This window comes from Hylobates moloch, unplaced genomic scaffold (assembly GCF_009828535.3).
Source record: "Hylobates moloch isolate HMO894 unplaced genomic scaffold, HMol_V3 SCAFFOLD_10, whole genome shotgun sequence".
Classification (NCBI taxonomy): Eukaryota; Metazoa; Chordata; class Mammalia; order Primates; family Hylobatidae; genus Hylobates; species Hylobates moloch.
In genome coordinates this window covers 70,541,932-70,568,386 of record NW_026652285.1, presented here as the reverse complement: position 1 = coordinate 70,568,386, position 26,455 = coordinate 70,541,932, and the positions used below count along the sequence as shown (strand labels likewise).

Genomic DNA, 26,455 nt, shown 5'->3' with positions numbered 1-26,455 from the left:
ACAGCATTGAGAGTCTCCAAGACAACCCCCAAGTTCAATGATTCACTAGGACTCTCAGGGCCCAGCACACAGTCATACTCGCAGCTATGACTTATTACACCGAAAGAATACACAGCAACATCAGCAAAGGAAAAGGTATGTGGGGAGGCGAAGTCCAGGGGAAACCAGGTGTCAGCTTCTGATAGCCCTATCACCGTGGAGGAGCACAGGACACGCTTAATTCCCCCAGCAATGAGTAGCGACCACATGTGTGAAATGCTGCCTAGGGAAGCACATTAGAGATGCCACGCCCAGGGTTTTTAGTTGGGGGATGGATATGTCGACACCGTCTACCTACTACATAACAAAATTCCAGACTCCCAGAAGGCAGGCAGTGTTCAGCATAAACCACGTTGTTTGCACAACCAGTTCAGGCACAGTGAGCTGTTCTTATCCTTGAGGGGATGGTGGGAACTGTCCAGAATCCAAGCTCTCAGATACCAGCCAAGGACCAACCTTCAAATCAGACCTCTCTAAAGATAACAGTCTCAGGCCTGCTATGTTAACTCTTTTCTGCCCAGGCATCCTCAGCTATTCTTCGCTTTTAGTTTATGGCAACATATTGTAGTTTCCAGATGCCAGATTAAATTTATATTATTGAATTGTAACTAATTTGACTAATTATATGATTGAGTGAATTCAGCCCTCACAAAATAGACAAGTGGCCTGGAAATGATTATTTCAAAGAAAACCTAAGTCAAAGCAAATATTAAGAATGCTTGCACACTGAGGCCAGATGCAACGGCTCTTGCCTGTACTCCCAACACTTTGAGAGGCCGAGGCAGGAGGATCACTTGAGTTCAGGAGTTCAAGACCAGCCTGGGCAATATAGCAAGATTTCATCTCTACTAAAAATCAAAAGAATTAGCTGGGCATGGTGGTGCATGCCTGCAGTCCCAGCTACTCAGGAGACTGAGGTGGGAGGATTGTTTGAGCTCCAGAGATGGAGGCTGAAATGAGCTGTGATTGTACCACTCCAGCCTGAGTGACAGAGCAAGATCTCATCTCAAAAAAAAAAAAAAGGAATGCTTTGCACACTGGAGTGACACATCTCCTCAAAATAGATCTTTGTCAGCCACAGAATGAGGTAAAAATGATGATATTACTTCATCTTTGTCCTTTTTAAAATGCCCATGGTCTGTATATGGTCATTTGTAAAATTAAACATGTTCAAGAGAACGTTATCAAAAAATGCTGTAGACCATTGGTCTTAACAGTCGTGTCAATAAATTAGATTTACAAGTGTGCTGAGGTCCCCAGAGGGTGTTACAGATTGGTCAGCTACCCCCTCTGGGTGTGTCCTGGTCCTTTGACATCCGGCTCCTAGGTGTAGACGAACCTGATTTGGGTTGAGGAGACTCCATCTGAGGAGGAGGCAGCAGCAGGATGTCGGGGAGAGAGGCCTGGACCAGGACAAAGCATCGAGTTCCAGGCTCAGCTCTGGAGCTGCGTGGCATGGTTAAGGCAAATATCTTAAATGCACTGGGCCTCAGTTTCTTCACCTGTTAAGGGATTTCCTAGCTTAACTGACACCTCCAAAAAATCACCTTGGTGTCTGTTATTGTTGTTGTTGTTTGTTTTTATTGTTATATACTTTGCCTCTGGCCTAATAATACTTGTTGAAGATGAACAAATGAACAAACAAACGAATGAGTGAATGAATGAGATGAACTGTCAAATCCCATGCATCTCTGACAGATGACAAGATGTATTATCTGGTCATTGAATATGCTCAGGTCTAAATTCTCTATCATTGGCTCTTTCCCCCTCCCTGTTTTGTATACTTTTCTCACATCCTTTTATGATCATCTGGGTAATAATGTGGCCATTCTACATTCTCTCTAAAGCACCGTGGTTCATCTTTACCCATCTGATTTCTCCTTGTTTGTGAAATTAAAAAAAAAGAAAAAGAAAATAGAAGGCTAAGCACCCACCTGTACCCTTGGAGCATTCATGCTTCACAGGCCTATGTTTCTGAACAAGCGCTGTGATACTGTTGTCCTTCCCTTGATTTAGTGGATCGGCCTTGCAATCTAAAAATAGTTCCTATTTTTACAAATAAAATGGAAATGCAAAATGTTCTGTCTCTGAAAACCTGGAAAGTCAAGTTGCCGGAAAGGCAGGAGCAGAATGAATCCGTAAGGAGAATGGGCTGGGAACATTTCTTGGAAACTTCCTACATGTGCTGGTGGCAGCCAGCCCTGAACTAGAAGGGGCCTGGGGAAGCCAAGCAAAGCTGCTGTGCTCAGTTCCTCTGGATGCAGAGGGCCTGAGCTGTCTGCTGCAGCCTGGCTGCCTCTCTTTTTCCCCTACCACATCCACCTTTCTGCCTTGTGTTCAGTCAAGGGAGGTTGGAACCTTTCAAAGGAAACTAAGCTCAACAGAGCTGAGGGAGAGCAAAGACCCAAGCTCAGAGCTGCAACTCATGGGGCACATGGCTTTTCTGTCCCAGTGAGTGGGAGGCCCCAGAACTCAGTGGTGCACAGCCCAGGGCTGGACCATGATGTGGGGCCCACCTGGAGATGTGCAAGTCTCCTGGGTATTAGAGGGTGTCCAGTCTAAATGGTGAGGGTTGGGGGCTCTGGGAGTGATGCAGTACAGGTGAAGGCGGGCATCCTGGAGGCCCCTAAGACCTAACAGGTGGTGGCAGCCTGTTCCAGCCTTCAGGGATCCAAGTTGTAGGCTCCTGTCAGGGCCGGCTGTTCCCATTAGCCACCAATCTAGGGCTAGGGGTCAGGGCACACCTTGGTCCTGGGGAATAGGTGAGAGCCAGACAGGGCCTCAGTACTAAGCAGGGACCAAGGTCTAAGTGTGGGCTCAGCAGCCAGTCTGGCCCATGCTAACTGACCTTCCAAGGTGACACTGGACAGTAGTAGCCACATGGCCTGACCATGTGGGGAGACAGCTGGGCAGCAGGAAGAAGGGAGGGAGGAGGGAAGTGAAGGCCAGAGGGCTGGACCATCACCTTTTGGTGGTACCTCAGCAGTCCTGGGGGCCCTCTGTGGCTCTCCCTCTGTCTGGCTCTCTCTAGGCCCATCTAAGGCACAATTTGAATCTTGCACTCCTGTGTGCCCAGTGCCCTGGGTCTGGTAAGTGGCTGATAGAACTAAATGCCTATTGAATGGAAATTTGATTGAAAGATGCCAGTGAAACTCAATGATGTGCAGAGGGGAGTACTTGTCCCCATCATAAAGAGACCCCTTGCAGGGTGGTCTCGTACCTGATGAAGTCTGTCTACCTAAGGAAGGTCAATGCCTGTGTTTTCTCATGGCCTCTAGGTCAGGACCTGGATTCTCACCGTGGGCTACACGACCGCTTTTGGGGCCATGTTTGCAAAGACCTGGAGAGTCCACGCCATCTTCAAAAATGTGAAAATGAAGAAGAAGGTAATCACTCTCCTTCTGTTTCAGGGTGTTAGTAGTGTTCACCCAGCATTTATCTAGAAAGTATATACTATATTCCAGGCACTGAGCTATTTGCTGGGGATCCAAGCTAAACACAATCCCTACCTCCTGCCACCTTCAGCCTACTGGGGAAATCGGACAGTTAACAAAGCATTTATAATACACAGTTATCAGGGCTGGCTGGGGACATGTGGGGGGTGCTGGGGTACAAAACACTCAAGGGAGGCTTCATGGAGGAAGTGCCACCTCTGCTGGGGCCTGGAGGGTGAGTGGGAGTTAGCCAAGCCAAGGGCATAGGGATGCTGGGGACCTTGTCAAAGGAACCATCCATGGCAGCCTGGGGATGGGAGGCGGGTGGTCAGGGGCTGAGAGAGGCTTGGTGTGGCTGGGGCATAGGGTTCGTGGGGACAGGGTGCAGGAAGAGGCTGGAAGGGAAGGCAGGAGCCACATTAAGGAATCTGCACTTTAACTTGTGGGCAGTAGGGAGCCCTTAAAAGAGAGCAGTGAAACAAGGCTGGTACCTGACTTAATGATTCCATTTTCCAAGAGGCCCTTGTAGGACAGGAGCTCAGCCTTCACACCCGTGCGGTTTGGTATAGATATGATGTTGCCAGACCTTGACTCTTAGTCAAAGAGAAACTTTGTCCACCACTGTCCTCTTTAACTCTTGCAGTGGTATTGGATCTCCCCTTTCTTCTGGATAAAATTTGTGGCAAGTCTTGTGATTTTGAAGGTCCTCTGGTCAGTAACTATTATAATATGTAGAGTCTATTGTTATATTCAAAACTTCAAACGGCATTGATTGGCACAGCTTCTCCCTCTCCCAGCTCAGGCCTGCAGCAGGCCAGCCACCTGTCTTGGGAAAAGGAGTATAGGCTGGCTGCTCTGTCTTTGGCCAGCCTGCATTCTTTCCCCATCATCCCATCCATCCAGGTGTCCAACCCCTCCGGAGCTGGAATTAGGAATGGTGGAAGGGGCAGGAAATACCTTACTTGCTCAGAGCTGGCATTGGGCTTCCTGGGCCTGGCAAGGATTGCAGTGGCCCCTTTAGACTCCTAGGGCGCTTTTCTGAGTCCCTCATTAACTGGGACTTTCTGTCCTGCTATGATCTTGATGCAGGTGAAATGCTCCCCCAACTGGCTACTTGTGGCTTCTTCCTCTGCTCCTGAGCATCCTTCAGTTCTCCACCCTGGGGTCACCTCACCCCTCCAGCTAGTCCTGGACAGGGCCACACAAACTCTCCCTCACCCATGGCCCACATCTGGGGCGCAGAAAGCATTCCTGCATCTCCTTTGCACCTACAAACTCAAGGACTGAAGGTTGATGTCACTGTAGTAGCTGCTTCTCTTTTGTTCCATCCTCAGAGCAGCTGGCCAGTCCATCATCCACCTTTATGTTTCTCAAGCAGGAGTCAGACACCAGCCCACAGGGTCCCCCAGGCTGCAGAGACTCCTATCAAGCCACCCAGTGATCTCCTTTTCACTGGAAACCAAGGCCTCTCCCTTGATTTGAGGTCAAGGAGGAAGCGTTCCCTCCCAGTTCACCCATTTCTCTCACCAGGGTACCATGACACCTCTTACCAAAAATCCTCTTCTCAATTCAGTTCCCCACCCATCACACCCTAGCCCCCTGCACACACTCTTCAAATCCTGATGTGGGCATCACTTGTTTACCAACATCTCCTCTGCAGATCCTCACTGTGGGCTCATCCCAGTGGAACATGGAGCCTGTTGTTCCAGTTTTTCACGTGACCCTGCATTTTGCTCCCTGGTTACCTGGAGCCGGTGGCAGATAGCAACCCAGCCAGAGCAGTGAGGCCAAAGGCAAAACAGAAGCCTGGAGTTCTAGTCTCTGCTCCACTGCTGATCTGCCGTGTGTCCTTAGACAAAGCTCTTAGTCTTTCAGGACCTCTGTGCCCTCATCGGTAGAGTGCAGACGCATTAACATAGTATTGTGCCCTTAGCTCTGATTCTGTGGGCTCCTGCCAGGTGCCCTGGTGATACCTCTCACTCCTCAGGCCCCCTACCCACCTCTTCACTGCCAAGGTTCTTCTTCAAGACTGCAGCCCCCTGTCCTCTCCAGATGAGGCGGAGGTATATTCTGTTGTCTGCCCCCTGCCCCACACCCGAACCACCTTAGGAAATCCACAGGCTGCATTTAGAGGGGGGAAAGCGCCCTGCTCTGCCACCCTGTCCCTGTGCTCGCATGGAGGGGCTGTCTCTGGGCCCCGGCAGCATTTATGACAACTCTCCGTAAGATGAGAGGCCTGGCCACCCCAGTGTTCCTCAGCTGTGGCTGCGCACTGCAATCCCGGGGGACCTTTTGAAAACTACAAGAAGTCGCCCAGGCCAGTTGAAATGAGGGCTCTGGGGCCGGAGCTGAGCATCGGTAGTTTTTCAGCTTTCCCTAGTGATGTTAATATACTGCCGAATTTGGGGACCTGTGGTCTAGATCAGGGCTTCTGAGTGCAGCTGCCCTGCAAGCTGTTAGAAATGCAAGTTCCTGGGTCCCGCCCTGACGCTAATGAACTGGAAACCTTGGGAGGAGCCCAGGAGCCTGTGTTTTCCCCATCCCCGGCCAAAGCAAGCCAAGGCTGGAGAGCCACTGGCCTAGGTGGCTTCTGGGGCCCCTCAAGCTCTGCGGCTCTGGTTTAAGAGCTGCTCTGCTCTTAAACCAGGATGACAACTCCACCCTGGTTTGGAAGAAGCACAGTGTTGGTTCCTTTGTGCTAATATGTGATTCATCCCTATGGTCATCTGTGATAAGGAACCCACCTTTATGCTCTCTAACATGACTGCGAAGCAGGAACACACCAACTGTCTGGCCACAATCGACAAAACATATCGGGAAAATGGCAGGAGTTCAGTTGTCTGGAAGCTCCCTGTGGGGCAGTGATGTGGTGTGGTCACCAGAGGCCATGGGCTGTTGCTCACTTCCTCCTGCACTGCCTGAGCCGGGGGAAACTCGGTCCCTGCCAAGGGTCTGGGGCAACTCTGAGAGCTCAGGCTTGCAGTGGGTCCAGGCATCCAGGGAGGGGGCTTATCTGAGGAACAAGCCCCCCACACACACACTTTTGTAACTTTTTAAACTTTCTTTACTTTTTTTTTTTTTTTTTTTTACTTTTTAAAACTTTTTTTCTACTTTTGTTTTTAAGGGTAATGATGTCAGAGACAGTGGGGATTAAAACAGTCCCTTAACGGGTGTGAGGTTAGAGGACTAGAAGGTGACAGAGGTGGACATCAGAGGATGGTAATTGTGTCACCAGGCGTCTAGAGGAAGATGATTGTGATGGTGAGGAGGGCCTCAGGACCAGCGGGGGAAATGACATCAAGGTTGGTGAGGGTGATGTCAGGGACAGAAAGGGAAATGAGAGCAATAAGCTTCATGCACAGAGGGGATCAGGGCCACCTCTATTGAGTTAATGACACTGAGCTCTCCACTTAAAAATGGTTAGTTAAAATGGCAAAATTTATGTGCATTTTACCACAATAAAAACAAAACTGTAGCAATAAAAACCAACTTGGTTATGTAAAAAACTGGAACTGTGAAGAAGAGCCCAATTTTGAACTACACCTGTCCCAACCCTTTCAAAACAATCTGGTTCCCTGAATGAGTGTGTGGTTTGGGTAAGATATAAATTTCTCTTCTCTACCTTACCCACCTGTAATTTGGTTGGTAAATAATACTTAACCACAGCACCGCAAACCGGCTCCTGGAATCACTAGAAAGCCCAGAGTGACCCCAAAGAGTTTCTCACACTGGAATAATGTGCTCATCCAGCCTTCATCATTTTCACAACAAAATTAGTACCAAATCTTGTACTGAAAGCCTTTGGCAGTTCATATTGTTCGTTTGTATTGTGCAACCATCATCACCATCCATCGCCAAACCTTTTCATCTTCCCAAACTGAAACTCTATACCCATTCAACATTAACTCTCTCTTCTCCCTTCCTCTCCCCACAGCCATGGCCACCACGATTGTCCTTTCTATGAATTTGACTCCTCTAGGAACCTCATATAAGTTAAATCATACAATATTTGTCCTTTGGTGACTGACTTGTTTTGTGTCTTTTAAAGAAGTTTGGACTTTTTTTAGTGGCCCCCTTATTTATTATTTATTTTTTACTGACATATATACCAGATTTATATAAATTTGCAAATGCAATCATATGCTTTTTTTCAATGCATTTTTTTTATCCTTTTCTTCTTTGCATAGCTCCCACCCCTCCTCCCTCCATCCGTGATGGCTTGCCCTCCCCAAACCTACATACACAAACTTCACCCCATATGCCCTATATGTCTACATTTTTGAAAGCATTGAAGGAAAAGAAGGCTATTAAAGGCTATTAAACACGTGTGACTTAATGCTTCCAAATTTCGTATTTTTACAGCATGTTACTTTTTTTCTAAAGACCAATTGTAAAATCTTTTTAAATTGAGAAGGTTTATTACAGTCTTTATTTTGCCTCATACTAGGACCAAATGGAAGTGTTGAGACAAGAGTAGAAATTCAGAGATGACACCTTCTGTTCTGGGGGCAGATGCTTTTTGAGGACAATGGAAGTTCACTACAAATATGACTGGGTGCTGTTGCAGACAATAACATGAGTGGGAAAAGCATCTGAGGATAAACCCTCAGAGTTTCATCTGGGCTCAACTTTAGAAAAATGCCGAGGGCTTTTAGCAGCTATCCTGAAGCATCCACCATCTAAAGATGACAGGAGAGCTGAGCCCCAGGGGTACCATCCATGCTGTATTCCCCCTGAATGGTGTTCCCTGAAGAAATGAGTTGGCTCTAGCGGAAAGCCGGGCTGAATAGGTCAGAAAATCTTAAGTTTTTTGAAAAAATAAATAAATGCCCTTTTCTCTTAACCAAGCATCAGCCAAGTTTTTCTGCAAAGAGCCAGTAGTCAATAGGTAAGACTTTGCAGGCTCTTCTGTCATGGTTGCAGCTACTCAACTTTGCTTTTATAGAATGAAAGCAACCACAGACAAATATGCAAATGACATTCATTTAAATGAGTATGGTAAAGGTGTAAATTTCTCTACCTTACCCTTCTTGTAATTGAGGGTATGCCATTTAAATGAGCAAGGCTACGTTCCCGTAAAACTTTACTTACAAAAATAGATGGTGGGCCAAATCAGTAGTTTGCTAATCCCTGCTCTAAACAACTCAGAAGTCACATTTAGTAAAAATCGCTGGATCTGTTAAACAGTTATTGTAAGCCAGGCTCTGGTAATCTAGTGTGGCATGTGCAAATATTATCCCCATGTTCTAGATGAGGAAACTGGTTCAGAGTGGGAAGGGAATTACCCAAGATCACACAACTAGGTAGTTCATTTCAAACTTAGATCTGATTCCAGAACCAGATGCTTAACCATTACTGGGTGCCTTTGCTCTCACCTGCCACTAAGTACCTCCTACCCCCAGAGAGAGGACTGCACGTGATAGCATCAGTGAGCACTGACATAACCCAGAGAGAAGTTCAGGCAGCATTTAAGAGAAGGAAGGAAATCAAAGAATCTAAGAATAGGGAGATGGCCTTGCCTAATGTAAGGGGTCTCTGGTGCTCAGATCAGTGCTTTTTTTTCTTTCCTTCCTTCTGTTTTCATTATTTAAGATTATTTTAAATCACCTCTACTTGACATTGTATTTTCTATTCCCACAGGTGTACTTGTATAATTTTCACTACTAGTCTTCCCCACAAACATGCATGCTTCATAGGGCAGAATGTTTGTTTTGTCCGCTGTTGCATCCTCAGTGCCTAGAACAGAACCTGACTCAGGGTAGGCACTCAATAAATATTTCTACAATTAATAAATAAGAAGTGATTCATAACTACTTAGCCTAAACCCATTCAGTCACAAACACTGGTTACATGCCAGGGTTTGTGAATGGTGCCAAAAGGAAAATAACCATTTCCTCTCCTCTGATTATCAGCATCTTGCCACCATGCACCCATCCACGCATGATGATTAATCTTGTGTCTAGTAGAGCTTAGGTGCAGTATCACATTTTTCCCCTAGATGTCACTGTGTCTTACACATAAACATAGAATCACTAATTGTCAAAACCCAAGTAATGGTAGCCAGCTACCATTTGTTGATCATCTTCTCTGTGCCAGACACTGTACTAAATGCTATCCATACCTCATCTCATTTTATTTTTATACTAACTGTACAATTTAAGGATCACTGACCACACTGTAAAAGGAAGGAAACTGAGTCCTAGCAAAGTTAAGCAACTTGCTCAAGATCACGCTTGACAAGAATTGGGATTAGAATGAGGTCTTCTACTTCCAAAACCTGTGTTCTTTCCTTTGTAGCATACTTGGAGAATAACACAGAAGCCCTCCTGCTCTCTCCCTCCCTCTGCCCCTGCCCATTTTACAAATGAGAAATGCAGAATGAGAGCAAGGAAGTGATTGGCTTATGATCACACAGGTAGCAAGGAACAGAGCCAGAATTCTAACTCAGGTCCACTTAATTTTAAATCCTTTAGAATTCCACTGCCCCAGCCGGGTGTGGTGGCTCACACTTGTAACCACAGCAGTTTGGGAGGCCAAGGCAGGTGGCTCACTTGAAGTCAGGAGTTCGAGACCAGCCTGGTCAACATGGTGAAACCCCGTCTCTGCTAAAAATACAAAAATTAGCTGGGTCTAGTGGCACATGCCTGTAATCCCAGCTACTCAGGAGGCTGAGGCAGGAGAATTGCTTGAACCCAGGAAGAAAGCGGAGGCTGCAGTGAGCCTAAATTGCACTATTGCACTCCAGCCTAAGTGACAAAGCAAAATTCCATCTAAAAAAAAAAAATCCACTTCCTCAGATTTCATACTTGAGCCGTTAAATTGGAAGGATTTACTTTATGACATTTACAAGAGGAAAATTCTGGTGCTCAGCTTTTAAAGCCATCTATGCCCCTTGCGGGGTATGCCTAGATTCATGGAGGAAGAGAAGCTGCTTGGGCTCAACCTTGAAATCAGGATAGGAGTATGCCAGCAGAAAGGTGCAGGTCAGGCCTTCCAGGGGTCAGGAATAGCTGGACAAATGCCTGGGGGCTCAAACAGCCCCGTGTTCAGCATCACGTAGATATGAGACTCCTTCCAGCTCATCCCCTAACTGCTAAGCTCCTTAGGCATTTTGCCCCAGTTTCTCAAGACTGGCAGGGAGTTGCCTAGTTCCCCAGAGGGTGAGAGTTAAGCTGGGTTTCTGCAAAGCACCAGCAGTTCACCATATCCTTGAAAATCTCAGAGTGGGCTTTGCTGGTGCCCTGCCCCCAGGGAAAGCGGTTTTGCTGGATTTAATCTCCTTGGCAGTCACTAAACCAACACTTTCCTCGTGTTCTTTTTACATTCGGTAACATAAAGGGCCCTCGGGTTTTTATTTCTCCTTTAAAAATGGCTTTAATAGTTAAAAACCAAACCTGGTGATATTTCTTAAGCTTCTGCCTGAGTTTTGTTTGTTTTTCCATGAGTCTTTTCCAGAACTACTTCATTACATTAGCTTTTCTGGAGAGTGAGGGATATATAAACATGAAGTGAATGAAATACAGGTCAGCTTTGGCACCGAAAATATTTATCCCCCGGCCGATCCCTATCAAACAGACGTAAAGTGGGGTAGAAGTCTCACAGAGTAATAAAAATATCCCAGGCTGCAAAGAGGAATGGGAGTTATATTTCTTCTTTTTATATTCTTTCATGTCGATTCAATTCATCAGACTTTTAAGTAGCTACTGCATGCCAGGTGCTGGTAGGTGCTGAGGGAACACAAATAAAACGGGCTTTCTTTCTGTCTAGGGCTCCCCAGTTTACTGAGGAGGGAAGATATGTATACAACTTAATTTAGCTTCTGATTGTTGCTGTAAATGTTTGAGGATGTGAATTCTGGAGAAAAGAGAGCTCGGTCCAAATCCAGGCTTCATCTCTTATTAAGTTTATTATATTGACCAAGTTACTTAGCCCTTCTAAGCCTCAGTTTGCTCATCCATAAAATAAGAATAATAATAATATTTGCCTTTATATGAGACACTGCTTCTGAAACTATCAACCTCGAGGCAGGCACAGAGTAACTGTTCATTAAATGTTAGCTATTCTTCTCGTTGTTACTACTCTGGTTCCTCCTGATAATTAAGTATGTGGACAAAGCGCTATGGAGTAATTAGTTGTGCTGCAGGAGTTAGAGAGGACTTCATGGAGGAGGTGACAGTTGATCGAGGTGTTTAAGGATTTTTAGAAGTTTGCCAAATAGAAAGAATAGGGTGTTCCAGACAAAAGAACTAGCACCTACAAAGACCTGGAGGGTGAAAATCACAGCTCGGCCAGGGACTAGGAGTGGCCAAACTTCAACAAAATGCACATGTGTGTTTGGGGAGTGATGAGGTCAAGCTTGTGAAAGGCCTTGAATGTCACGCAGAGGAGCTTGGCTGGATTTATCCTGTGGGTGATGGGGAATTGCAGGAGGCTCTCCAGCTGGGGAGTTTATGATGCAGGTTCCCCCTGTGACCTGGGCCCCCAGTTGCTGCGTGGGAAACTGTCTCTCACATCGGCTCCCCTCCGCTCCTTCCCGCTCTGTAGATCATCAAGGACCAGAAACTGCTTGTGATCGTGGGGGGCATGCTGCTGATCGACCTGTGTATCCTGATCTGCTGGCAGGCTGTGGACCCCCTGCGAAGGACAGTGGAGAAGTACAGCATGGAGGTAAGCCCTCCATGCCGGCAGGAGGGAAGCCTGCAGATGTAGCCCCTGGTACATGAGGACAGTGAGGGTGCACAGCTCCCAGACTGCCCGGTACCCCACTGGGAACACTTCATCAGTTCCATTTCCTTCCATTTGAGACATGTAATTCCAGGGAGGCCAAATACAAGGTGTTGTGAAAGAAGTTGATTTTAATATGAATACATGCAGAATGAGGGGGAGATGTTGGGCTTTTTAAAAGAGTATATTCTCATACATTGTAGAAGCCTTCATTTATAAGATCCATCACTTGAGAAATGACATTGCATATTTATCCCAATTTTAAAGTACATCTCCTAAAAAGTACCACTAGGGAGTAAACGTTCTGAAAGCTCCTTCTAGATACTATATTATTTTCAAAGTGATGGGCAATATATTTCTTTTCACACATTTGATATCAGATATTTGCTGTTAAAATAACCTCACATAAAAGTACTGTTAAATATATTTTTTAGTTGTCTTGCAGTCAGCCTTGCCCTGAACTCACACTGGTCTTTCTAGGATTCTCCAGATTAGGGAGGTTTGAGTCCCTTAGGAGGTTGTAGTTTTGTTGACTTTCATTTAGAATAGTGAACTGTCTTTGCGGGGTACAGCTGAGCTGCAGTGTGGTGTGCTATTTGGTAGGATTTCTGTACAGTGTAACAAACACTAAGAAAATAAGAATCTCTGTTTCTCTCACTGCTTTATTAGAGAAATCTTTTGTGGAATTTAGTGTTAATTCTTACACTAAACCAGAAATGGTCATTCTATGCATTGAGGGCAGAGCCTTTTATCCTTCTAGACAAGAAGGTTTTATAGAAAATAAGATGCTCAGCCTCATTTATCTCGAGACAGAGTGTTTACTCAGCTTGGTAAGCAGTTACGCATTCAGAGCAGCAGCAGAGAATGCCATTTAGGAAAGAGGTTGAGAACTATGTCCCTCCACCTGACCACCTTCCACATATAAGCGGGACTCCAGACAGTCACAACCAGAACTGGCAAGGAGGGCGGACCCGACACTGGCTGTGCCCATGGGCCAAGGGGGCAGGAACTGAGTCCACTCGAGCAGACAGGCTACTTTTGGACGGGGGGACATCTGGTCACCATTCACCCTGCAAGGTAGGCAACAGAACAGCTGGGTGGGTCCCACTTCATCCCAAGGGAATTCCCCGCCCACCACCAGAATTTAGAAATCCGGACAGGATGTCAACACTAGGAAGAGCTATCATTGGCTAACTGGGCCCCTGAGCTAGGGAGAGCCTGTGGTGGTGATAATAACAAGCAATGATGATAATAAGAGCGATGATGATGATGACAGCTGGCATCATGTGTTAACTCATTTAATCCTCACAGCAATTCTAGGAAGTAGATGCTGTCCTTAACCTCATTTTACTGATGAGGAAACAGAAACCCAGAGAGGCTGTATAACTTACCCAAGGTTACCTAGCAGGTTAGTGACAATACCACTAATTACCCTCTCACCTACTGCCTAACCCTGCCTTTCAACACCTGGGCAGCTCTTAGCAGTTTTACAGGCTTTCTTAAACCTTTGTTCATTGGCCACAGATCTGGGAAGTGAGTAGGGCAGGGAAATGTTCTCCCCTTCTACAGATGAGGAGAAAAAAGTAGAATAATGGGCAGACTGAGGGCCCAGGAGATCAAGGAATAAGAGCAGGCTGAGTCAGGCAGAGTTTGTGGAAGGCCTGGAGCTGGGCCAGGTGGACAGAACGAGGCACAGTGGCTCAGTGTGGAGCCCAGCAGTGGGCTAGGGAGGCTGAATGGCTGCCGCCTCTATTCTTGATGAAGGTGGGAGCTGAGTATTCACAAGGGGTTCCCAAGGCTCCAGCTGTGGTGGGGAGACACCGGCAGTGCCAGAGTCAACAGACTCTGGAAATGGGGATGCCTGTCCTACTAGACCATTTAGACAATGTAAACCTGTGCAGTCTGATGTGTCTAGCTGATGGTTTGCTATCATGGCTCCTACCTGCTTTCCTTCTATTCTGTAATAAGCACTGCTGCTATCAATGGCTCTGTGCATAGAACCCTAGCACATTCCGGACTTTCCAAGGCTGTGGTTCTCAAACTGAAGAGTCCCGGGGTGCTGCAGAAGTGCCTTTCTATGTAGATAAGGAAACTGAGCCTGGAAAGGTGCTGTCCAGGGCCCAGGGTCACCCAGATTGTCCAAGGCAAGGCCCAGATAGGCTGTTCCTGTGTCTCCCTCCGGCGTGTGCTGAGATTTCTTTCAGAACCTTTTCTGGCAGGTGCCTACTTTTCTTCTTTTATTTTAGAGTTGGCCTGTCCCTCTGTTGCTATGGTAACAGAACCCTTTGATCTGTCCACCCACAGCCCTGTTTATTGTTGTTTTTCTACCAAACAGCACCAAGCTGTTGGTTTCTCTCAGACCCTCCCTCTGTCAGATACAACAGGGTAGTTGAACAATGTGCCCAGGGCCTGAGGTATCCTAAAGTCTCCTTCAAGGGGCTGTTTTGTCCAGGACCTCCAAACAGAAAGCCTAGGCGTGGGGGAGAGATGATGAAAGACCGTTGTGGCCCATCCTTCCCTCCCCCTTACCTACTTCAGACACCCTATGTGCTCCAGACTCTGAGCACCTGAGGATTCCAGGCATGGGCCTTGCAATATGGTACACATCCTAGCCTTTGTTCATGCTGTGTCCCCTTCCAGAATCTTCTCTGCCAAGTATATGACTTCAGCTTCAGCACCAGTGTTACCTCCTATGGAGAGGTGTCCCTGTGTTCACTGGCTCCCCTGCAGTCGAGAACCTGCTCTGCCTCACTTCCTCCCCCAACATCCCAAACATTCCCTGGATGTTTGGACTCCCAGCAAGTCAGAAGTCTCTGCTTCTCCAGGACAGGGCCACGTCTCAGCCAGCCCCCACATAGCCCACCCAGCACCCCATGGCCGGCATCTTCCATGGGAAGACAAAGATAGCCACAGCCTCATGGAAGCCTGCAGAAAAGTGGGGGAGCAGACTAAACCTGTAGACGAATAACCCTATCACTTCAGATCACTGTCGACTCTGAAAGCAGTAAGAGGGAAATAAACAGAACCCAGGGCTTGAGAATAACAGGAAGGACCCATGGAAGCGATTCACCCTGAGAGAGTGTACTCAAGGGTCCTTGGAATGCAAGTCCCCTAGAGGCCTACTCGGGGCAGCCCAGCCCCCCATCCTTATTCATTTCTGTGCCATAAATATTGATTGATTGATTTTATTTTTATTTGGAGACAGAGTGAGACTCTGGAGGGCTGGAGGGCAGTGGCACGATCTTGGCTCACTGCTCAACCTCCATCTCCTGGGTTCAAGTGATTCTCATGCCTCAGCCTCACAAGTAGCTGGGACTACAGATGTGCACGACCACACCTGACTAAATTTTGTATTCTTAGTAGAGATATGCTTTCACCATGTTGTCCAGGCTGGTCTCAAACTCCTGGCCTCAAGTGATCCACCCGCCTCGGCCTCCCAAAGTGCTGGGATGACAGGTGTGAGCCACCTCGCCCAGCCATGTATATGTCATAAGTATTTCTGTAGCACTTGTCATGTGCCAAGCACTGTTCTAAATGCTTTACAAATATGAACTCATTTAATTTAATCTTTATAATAATCCTGTGAGGTAGGAGATATTTTTGCCCCCATTTTATAGATGAGGAAACTGAGACACAGAGACCTTCAGTGACTGGCCCAGGTCACGCAGCCAGTGAGTGGCAGAGCCTGGATTCCACCCCAGGTGGTCTGCTTTCAACCATGTTGCCACCCAACTCCACATAAGGGTGGAAAGGGTCCCTGAGGTGGGGGACGGAGGTCCTGACTTCTGGTTTCACTGCATCTTTCCTCTTTCAGGGGCTACACACAGCCCCTCTCAGGGCAGGCTGACTGTGTGGCTATGGTCCTGGAGCCTGACTCCATGACGTCCCTGCCACTGCCAAGCCTCCAGCTATGGCTCAGCACCCCACAGCCTCCTCATGCCCCAAAGTGATTCCAGCCTCACTCTCACCTTTTTCACCAGCTACGCATCAGGCCCTGTGCTGGACTCCAGAGAGAAGCAGTGAATGAGATGTGGCCCTTCCTTCAAGGACCCCTTAGAGCAGTTAGGAAGACGGACAAGTCAGTGGCTAATTCCCAACCCTCATGCTACAGGGTGCTGTGGAGCCCGAGGAGGGACACCAATCTGGCCTCACAGGGTCAAAGAAGGCTTTTCAGCTGAAAGCCAAGGAGGCCTGAGCTGGTGTGGGAGCTGGGAGGGTCACTCAGGCAGAGGCCACTGCATTTGGACAGCAGGCAATGTGTCCAGTGAACCAAGTGCTAAGAGGACACGGGCAGGGAACACAACACACAGTGCTACTCCGGTGTACATTGGCACAACCACTTGGAAAACTATTTGACATGAGTCATGTCAAAGATGCACATGCCCCACAGCCCTGCCATTCCACTAGGACACATCCCTAGGGAAAGTCTCACACATATGCCCAAGGAGACCCAAGCCTGGGTGTTCACAGCAGCACTATTTGTAACAGCCAAAAACTGGGAGCATCCTAAATGGCCTGCAGGAACAGAATGGATACGTGCATTATGGTATTTCATACGGCTTGGGAATGAATGAGCCACAGCCACACACATCAGTTCAGAGGCATCTCAACAACACCGCAATGAGCAAAAACAGCAAGTCACGCATGAATACCCAAAACAGGTTTTCACATGCTTCAAGTTCAAACACTGGAGAAACTGAACAGAATATTGTTTAAGGATACATACATAGGTGGCAAAACCATTTTTTAAAAAAAGAAGAAGGCAATTGTTAACACAGAATTCAGGATTGTGGTTACCTCTTGGTGGGCAGGATAGGAGGATATGATTGAGACAGGCACACAGGTCCTGTAAGGTTCTGGCAATTCTGTTCTTCAAATCGTACATATACATTATATCTACTCTTCAGAAAGTATGATGTGCGGTTTTTTTGTTGTTGTTTTTTGTTTGTTTGTCTGTTTTGTTTTGTTTTGTGACAGGATCTCACTCTGTTGCCCAGACTGGAGTGCAATGGCAAGATCATGGCTCACTGCACCTCCCCTGGCTTAGGTGATCCCCCAGCCTCAGCCCCCCGAGTAGCTGGGACTACAGGCATGCGCCACCACACCCCGTTGATTTTTGTATTTTTTGTAAAGACGGAGTTTCCTCATGTTGCCTGGACTGGTCTCCAATTCCCGAGCTCAAATGTTCCACCTGCCCTGGCCTCCCAAAGTGCCGTAATGACAGGAATGGGCCACCATGCCCAGCAGATGTATTTAATTTTTAAAATTTTATTTATCTTACTTAGTAGACTTTATTTCTTAGGGTAGTTTTAGGTTTACAGGAAAAGTTAACAAAAGTACAAAGAGTTCTCATGTACCCTCCACCCACCCCCACAATTTCCTGTTATTAATATCTTGCATTGTCTGGTACATTTTTTCAAATGATGAACCAATATTGACACATTATTCTTCACCACAGTCCATAGTTTACCTTAGGGTTCACTGTTCTACGGGCTTTGCCAAATGCATGTCATGTAGTCACCATTACAATATAATACAGAGTAGATTCACTGTTCTAAATATCCTCTGTGCTTTACTAATCCTTGACAACCACGGATCCATAGTTTTTCCTTTTCCAGAATGTCATATAGTTAGAATCATAGAGTACGTAGCCTTTTTAGACTGGCTTCTTTCATTTAGTAATATGCATTTAAGGTTCCTACATATGTTTTTGTGGCTTGATAGCTCATTTCTTTTTATCACTGAATAATATCCTATTTCCTGGTAGCTCATTTCTTTTTATCACTGAATAATGTCCTATTTCCTGGATGTACCACAGATTGCTTATTCATTCACCCACTGAAGGGCATCTTAGTTGCTTCCAAGTTTTGGCAATCATACGTAAGGCTGCTACAAACTTTCATGTGTGAGTTTTTGTGTGGACATAAATTTTCCATTCATTTGGATAAATATCTAGGAGCGCAAGTTATGATTATATGGTAAGAGGATGTTTAGTTTTGTGAGAAACTACCAAACTGTCTTCCAAAGTTGCTATACCATTTTGCAAACCCACGAGCAATGAATGGGAGTTCCTGTTGCTCCACATCCTTGCCCACATTTGGTGTTGTCAGTGTTTTGGATTTTAGCCATTCTAATAGGTGTGTGCTGGTATCTCATTGTTATAATTTGCAATTCCCCAGTGACATACGATGTTGAGCATCTTTTCATGTGCTTATTTGCCATCTAGTGAAAAGACTGTTCAGATCTTTTGCACACTTTTTAAATAGGTTGTTTTCTTATCGTTGAATTTTAAGAGGTCCTTATATATTTTGATGCAAGTCCTTTATTAGATACGTGTTTCATAAATATTTTCTCTCAGTTTGTCTCTTTATTCTCTTACATTGTCTTTTTCAGAGCAGGAGTTTTAAATTTTAATGAAATCGAGCTTATTACTTTTTTCTTTCATGGATCATACTTTTGATGTATCAAAACATTCATTGCCAAACACAAAGTTACCTTGATTTTTTTCTGTTATGTTTTGTGGTTTTACATTTAACATTTAGGCCTGTGACCCACTTTGAGTAAAATTTTATGAAAGGTGTAAGGTCTATGTCTAGACTCCTTTTGCGTGTTGTCCAGTTGTTCCAGCACTGTTTGCTGAAAAGACGATCTTTTCTGTATAGTATTACCTTTGCATCTTTGTCATAGATCAGTTGGCTGTATTTGTGTGGGTGTATTTCTGAGCTCCCTGTTCCGTTACATTGATCTATTATTTCATCAATCCCACACTATCTTGATTAGCATAGCTTTATAGTAAGTCTTGAAGTCAGGGAATGCCACTTCTCCAACTTTGTTCTTCAATGTCGTGTGAGCTCTTCTGGGTCTTTTGCCACTCATGTAAACTTTGGAATTAGTTTGTTGATATCCACAAAATAATCTGCTGGGATTTTTATTGGGATTACATTGAATGTATAGATCAAGTTGGGAAGTATTGACATCTTACCAATATTGAGTCTTCTGATCTATGAACATGAAATATTTCTCCATTTATTTAGATCTTTTTTTTATTTTCTTTCATTAGGGTATTGTGGATTTCCTCATATAGATGTTTACCTAACTTGTTAGATTTACACCTATTTCATTTCATTTGGGTGCTAATGTAAATGGGATTGTGTTTTTAATTTCAAATTTCAAGTGCTCATTTCTGGTCCAGGCATACCTCACTTTATTGCACTTTGCAGATTTTACATTTTTTACAAATTGAAATTTATGGCAATCTTACATTGAGCAAATCTATAAGCACCATTTTTTCTGATAGCATTTACTCACTTTGTGTCTCGGTGTCACATGTTGATAATTTTCATAACATTTCAATCTTTTTATTATCATTATATCTATTACGGTGATCTGTGATCAGTGATCATTCCTGTTACTATTGTAATTGTTTTGGGGTACCATAAACCATGCCCAGATAAGAGGGCAAACTTAATTGGTTAAGTGTTCTGTGCATTCTGACTGCTCTACCCACTGTTCCTCCATCTCTCTTCCTCTCCTTGACCTCTCTATTCTCTAAGACACAACAATATTGAAGTTAGGTCAGTTAATAACCCGGCAGTTGTCTCTTAAGTGTTCAAGTAAGAGAAAGAATCACACATCTCTCACTTCAAACCAAAATCTTCAAACGATTAAACTTAGTGAGGAAGGCAGGTTGAAAGCAGAGATAGGCCAAAAGCTAGGCCGAGTGCACTCAACAGTCAGGTTTTGAATGCAAAGGACAAATTCTTGAAGGGAATTAAAAGTGCTATTTCAGTGAACACATGAATCATAAGAAAGCAAAACAGCCTTATGGCTGATATGGAGAATGTATGAGTGATCTGGATAAAAGATCAAACCAGCCACAACATTCCCTTAAGTCAAAGCCTGATCAAATCTCAGTGAACAAGATCTCTTCAATTCCATGAAGGCTGACAGAGGTGAGGAAGTTGCAGAAGAAAAATTAAAAGCTAACAGAGGCTGGTTCATGAGATCTAAAAGGAAAGAAGTCATCTCTATAACATAAAAGTGCAAGATGAAGCAGCAAGTGCTGATACAGAAGCTACAGAAAGTTATCTAGAAGATACAGCTGAGATCCTTGATGAAAGTGGCTACACTAAACAACACATTTTCAGTGGAGATGAAAGAGGCTTATGTTGGAAGAAGATGCCGCCTAGGTCTTTCATAGCCACAGAAGAGAAGTCAATGCCTGGCTTCAAAGTTTCAGAGGAAAGGCTGACTCTCTTGTTAAGAGCTAACGCAGCTAGTAACTTTAAGTTGAAGCCAGTGCCCATTTCCCATTTCAAAAATCCTAGGGCCCTGAAGAATTGTGCTAAATCTACTCTGCCTGTGCTCTATAAATGGAACAACAAAGACTAGATGACAGCACATCTGTTACAGCATGGTTTCCTGAATAATTGTAAGTCTACTTTTGAGACTTACTGTTGAGAAATTAATTAATTAAAATATTCTTTTCAAAATATTATTGCTCATTGACAATGTATCTGGTGTATTAGTCTGTTCCCACACTGCTATGAAGAAATACCCGAGACTGGATAATTTATAAAATAAAAATGTTTAATTGACTCACAGTTCTGCATTGCTGGGAAGGCCTCAGAAAACTTTGAGTCATAGCAGAAGGCAAAAGAGAAGCAGGCACCTTCTTCACAGGGTGGCAAGATGGAGTGAGTGCAAGAAGGGGAAATGCCAGACACTTACAAAATTATTAGATCTCATGAGAACTTACTATCATGAGAACAGCATGGGGGAATTCTGCCGCCCCCCACCATGATCCAGTTACCTCCACCTGGTCCCACCCTTGACATGTGGGGATTATGGGGATTACAATTCAAGGTGAGATTTGGGTGGAGACACAGCCAAACCATATCACCTGATTACCCAAGAGCTCTGATGGAGATGTAAAAGAAGATGAATGTTGTTTTCATGCCTGTTAACACAATATCCATTCTGCAGTCCATGGATCAAGGAATAATTTTGACTTTCAAGTCTTATTACTTAAGAAATACATCTCGTAAGACTATAGATGCCATAGATAGTGATTTCTCTGATGGATCTGGGCAAAGTACATTGGAAACCTTCTGGAAAGGATTCACCATTCTAGATGCCATTAAGAACATCTGAGATTCATGGGAAAAGGTCAAAATGTCAACATTAACAGGAGTTTGGAAGAAGTTTATTCCAACTTTCATGGATGACTTTCAGGGTTTCAAGACCTCAGCGGAGTAAGTAACTGCAGATGTGGTGGAAATAGCAAGATAATTCGAAATAGTAGTGGAGCCTGAAGATGTGACTGAATTGCTGCAATCTCATGATAAAACTTTAACAAGATATAGCAAATAGAGCATCTAAGAGAGATCAGGATCAGCTCAGAGCCAGGAGGGACTCTCCACTGTGGGGAAAATAGATCTTCAGTGGTCCACATTCCCATCACAGATGCCTGAAATACTAGCCACAGGAGAGCTCCTTAGTACTCACAGGCCATTAATTTAGTATAGGGAGCTGCCTGAAGTCCATACAACTGCATTTTCCAGAGGATTTCACTCTGGGTCCCATTCACTCACCCCCCTGAAACCAAAGCTGTTGCATCAGGACACCATTTTGAGAGCCCAGCACCCACCAGAATATATCCTACTCTAGGGCCCAAAAGCCCCTGCATCTATACATACTGAAGCCCAACTGACATTCCCCTACATCCACCCAGAGGGCTGCAGCATTATGACACCAGCCGTAACTTGTGGCACAGCCGGGTCCCCAGGACTGTAGCTCACACAGTGTCCTGTACCCCAGAGGACATCAGTGTACCACACCAGGAAGGCTACCCCCAGGACAAAAGGACCCAAAGCATGCTCTCCCCAGAGCCTGAGAATTGCCTGCCTGGGGATGCCGACAACCCCTCCCCCTCCAGCAGCAGGACCCTCATGCACCTGCAGACACCTTCAGGGATCTTGAGGACCAGTCTGTCCCACTCACCATAACCAGCATCCATGCACACCATCCATGGACCTGAGGACAGGTCCACCCTGCCTGCTGCCATCACCACCCACATGTGCTATCTGGGAATCTGAGGATTAGTCCACCCTGCCCATGACTGGCATCCATGAGCACTTCATAGGGGCCCTAGGGCTGGCCTTTCCAGCCTTCCAGCACCACCCACCCAACCATTATCACTACCTGGTGGCCTTAGGACTGGCCAGCCACCTCTTCTGCCACCAGAGGTGCCTATGCATGCTGCCTAAGGGCCCAAGGACCATTCTACCTAGGCCCACCATTGACACCACTGATGTCCACACACAATACCTGGGGACCTGAGGACTGGCACACCCAGTACACAACTGCCACCACCAGTGCCCCTACATGCTACCCAGGGGCCGGCCCCAGGACCAGCTTGCCTGGTGTCCTTATCTCCAGTAAAGCCTCAACATAGCCTCCACTAATAATTACAGCCTAAGCCACTGAAAAATTCACAGCCATCACTGATGTTGATGACAGCCAAAGAAATCATACAGAGACTACACTACTAAGCCCATTCAGAATCAAAGCCAAAGTACCCTACCCAGCCAACACTATAGACACATGTACAGGAAAAATTATTTCCCCATGAAAGCCAATCCATAAAATTGGAAGAAGCAGCTGTTATACCAGCTGCACAGATATCAATGTGAGGATACAAGAAATGTGAAAAAACAAAGAAACATACCTCCAAAGGAACACAATAATTCTCCAATAACATATTCCAAAGAAAGGAAATCTATGAAATGCCAGAAAAGAAATTCAAAATGATGATCTTAAGGAAACTCAGTGAGATACAAGACAACACAGATGGACAAACACAAAGAAGTTGGGAAAACAATTTGAGATCTGAATGTGAAATTCAGCACAGAGATAGATATCATTAAGAAAGGAACCAAACAGAAATCCTGGAACTGAAGAATTCAATGAATGAAATTAAAAAACACAATTGAGAGCTTCAAAAATAGACTAGATCAAGCAAAAGGAAGAATTTCTAAATTTGAATAAAGCCATTTCCCAGATAAGCAAAAACAGGAAATCATCATCACTAGACCATGCCTACAAGAAATGGTTAAGGAATTCCTACATCTGCAAGTGAAAGGATGGTATCTGCCTTCATGAAAACACACAAAAGTATAAAACTCACTGGTAGAGAAGAGACACAAATAAGAAAGAGAAAGAAATGAAATGTTAGCACTATTGAAAACCACCAAAAAACAAAGGTAAATAATAAAAGAGGAATAAAGGAACAAAGGATATACAACACAATCAGAAAACAATTAACAAAATGACAGGAGTAAATCTGCGCTTATCAATAACAACATTGAATGTAAATGGTTTAAATGCCTCAATTAAAATACATAGACTGGATGAATGGATTTAAAAAAAAAAGCCAACTATATGCTGCCTATAAGAATCTCACTTTTCCTGAAAAAGATATAAATAGACAGAAAGTGAAGGACTGGATAAAAATATTCCACACAAATGGAAACCAAAAGCATGCAGAATTAGCTATACAAATATCAAACAAAATATACTTTAAGTCAGAAACACAAAAAGAGACAAAGGAGAACATGACATAATGATAAAGGGATCAATTCATCAAGCAGATATAACAATTGTGAATATATATGCACCCAATGCCAGAGCACCCAGATATATTAAAAAAAATTATTAAAGCTGAAGAAAGAGGTAGACCCCAATATAATAATAGTTGGGGATATTAACACCCCACTTTTTAGCATTGGACAGATAATCTAGACAGAAACTTAACAAAGAAGTGTCAGAATTAATGTACACTGTAGACCAAATGGACCTAACAGACAGTTATAGAATGTTTCATCCAACGGCTACAGAATACACGTTTTTCTCATCAACACATGGAGCATTCTCCAGGACAGACCATATGTTAGGCCACAAAACAAGTCTCAACAAGTTTTTTTAAATTGAAATCATATCAAGCAAATCTCAAATCACAGTGGAATAAAATTAGAAATCAATAACAAAAGGAACCTTGGAAACTGTACAAAAACATTGAAATTAAACAACATGCTCCTAAACAACCATTAGGTCAATGAAGAAATTCAGAAAAGAATTTGAATATTTCTTAAAACAAATAAAAATGAAAACACAACATACCAAAACCTATGAAATACAGTAAAAGCAGTGCAAAGAGGGAAACGTATAGCAATAAACACCCACATCAAAAAAGTAGCAAAATTTCAAATAACCTAATGATGCCCCTCAAGGAACCAGAAAATCAAGAACAAAATAAATTCAAAATTAATAGAAGGAAAGAAATAAATATCAGAGCAGGATTAAATGAAATAGAGACTAAAAAAATACAAAGGATGAAGGAAATGAGAACTTGTGGGGGTTTTTTTGAGAAGATAAAATCAATAAACCACTAGCTAGACTAAACAAGAAAAAAAAAGATGAAAATAAAATGAGAAACAAAAAGGAGACATAACAACTGATGCCACAGAAATACAGAGGATCACTAGAGACTATTATGAACAACTATATCCAACAATTTGGAAAACCTAGAGGAAATGGGTAAATTCCTGGACATGTGTAACCTACCAAGATTGAACCAGAAAGGAATAGAAAACCTACACAGACCAATAATGAGTAACAGAATTGAATCCATAAGAAGAAGTCTCCCAACAAAGAAAAGCCCAGGACAAGATGGCTTTATTGCTGAATTCTACCAAACTTTTAAAGAACTAACATAATTCTTCTCAAACTATTCCAAAAATTTGAAGAGGAGGAAATTCTTCCTTATTCATTTCACCAGGCCAGAATTGCCCTGATACCAAAACCACACAAGGACACAATAAAAAAAGAAAACTACAGACCAATATTCCTGATGAACATGGATTTAAAAATCTAGATAAAAAAATCTTCACTGGGCACAGTGGCTCACGCCTGTAATCTCAGCACTTTGGGAGGCCAAGGCGGGCAGATCACGAAGTCAGGAGTTCGAGACCAGCCTGAACAATATGGTGAAACCCTGTCTCTACTAAAAATACAAAAAAATTAGCTAGGCCTGGTGGCGCACGCCTGTAATCCCAGCTACTCGGGAGGCTGAGGCAGGAGAATCGCTTGAACCCAGGAGGCAGAGGTTGCAATGAGCCGAGATCATGCCATTGCACTCCAGCCTGGGCAACAGAGTCAGACTCCGTCTCAAAAAAAAGAAAAAAGAAAAAAAAAAAACTTCAACAAAATATTAGCAAACCAAATCCAACAACACATCAAAAAGATAATATACCATGATCAAGTGAGATTTATCCTAGGCATGCAAGAATGATTCAACATAAACAAATCAATAAATGTAATATATTGCATGAACAGAATGAAGGACAAAAACCATATGATTATCTAAAGAAATGCAGAAAAGCATTTTATAAAATTCAACATCCCTTCATGATAAAAAAAAAAAACTCAACAAATTAGGCATAGAAGAAACATATTTCAACATACTAAAGGCCATCTATGACAAACCCACAGCTAATATCATACTGAATGGAGAAAGGCTGAAAGCCTTTCTTCTAAGAACTGGAACAAGACAAGGATGCTTTCACTAGTCTTCTTTAACACAGTACTGGAAGTCCTAGCCAGAGCAATTAGACAAGAGAAAGAACTAAAGAGTATCCAAAAGGGAAAGAGGGAAGTCAAATTGTTCCTCTTTGCAGATGATATGATCTTATATATTTTATAAAAACCTAAAGACTCCACCAAAAGTACTCTTAGAACAGATCAATAAATTCAGTAAAGTTGTAGGATACAAAATCAAGATATAAAAGTCAGTAGTATCTCTATACACCAATAACAAACTAGCTGAAAAGGAAATAAGAAAGCAATTTCATTTATAATAGCTACAAAAAATAAAATGTCTAGGAATAAATTTGACCAAGGAAGCCAAAGACCTCTACAATGAAAACTCCAAAACACCAATGAAAGAAATTGAAGAGAACACAAAGAAATGCAAAAACATCTCATGTTCGGGGATTAGAAGAATTAATATTGTTAAAATGATCATACTGCCCCAGGCAGTCCATAGATTCAAAGTAATCCCTATCAAAAGGTCAATGACATTCTTCACAGAAATAGAAAAAAAAATCTGAAAATTCATATGGAACCACAAAAGACCCTGAATAGCCAAGGCAATACTGAGCAAAAGAAATAAAGCAGGAGACATTCAACTACTTGACTGC

The 26,455-nt window shown here is 44.0% G+C and overlaps 1 protein-coding gene across 2 annotated transcripts in view; it reads left to right on the top strand.

The window, feature by feature from the left end:
• The window catches only part of GABBR2 (gamma-aminobutyric acid type B receptor subunit 2), a 426,725-nt gene that overhangs the window by 342,477 nt on the left and 57,793 nt on the right, over positions 1 to 26,455 (top strand). For both annotated transcript variants that reach the window (XM_032164654.2, XM_058446038.1), the window contains 2 exons: positions 3,318 to 3,425; positions 12,018 to 12,140. In XM_032164654.2, the coding sequence (XP_032020545.1) occupies positions 3,318 to 3,425; positions 12,018 to 12,140 (231 nt within the window). The remainder of the gene's footprint in view (positions 1 to 3,317; positions 3,426 to 12,017; positions 12,141 to 26,455) is intronic.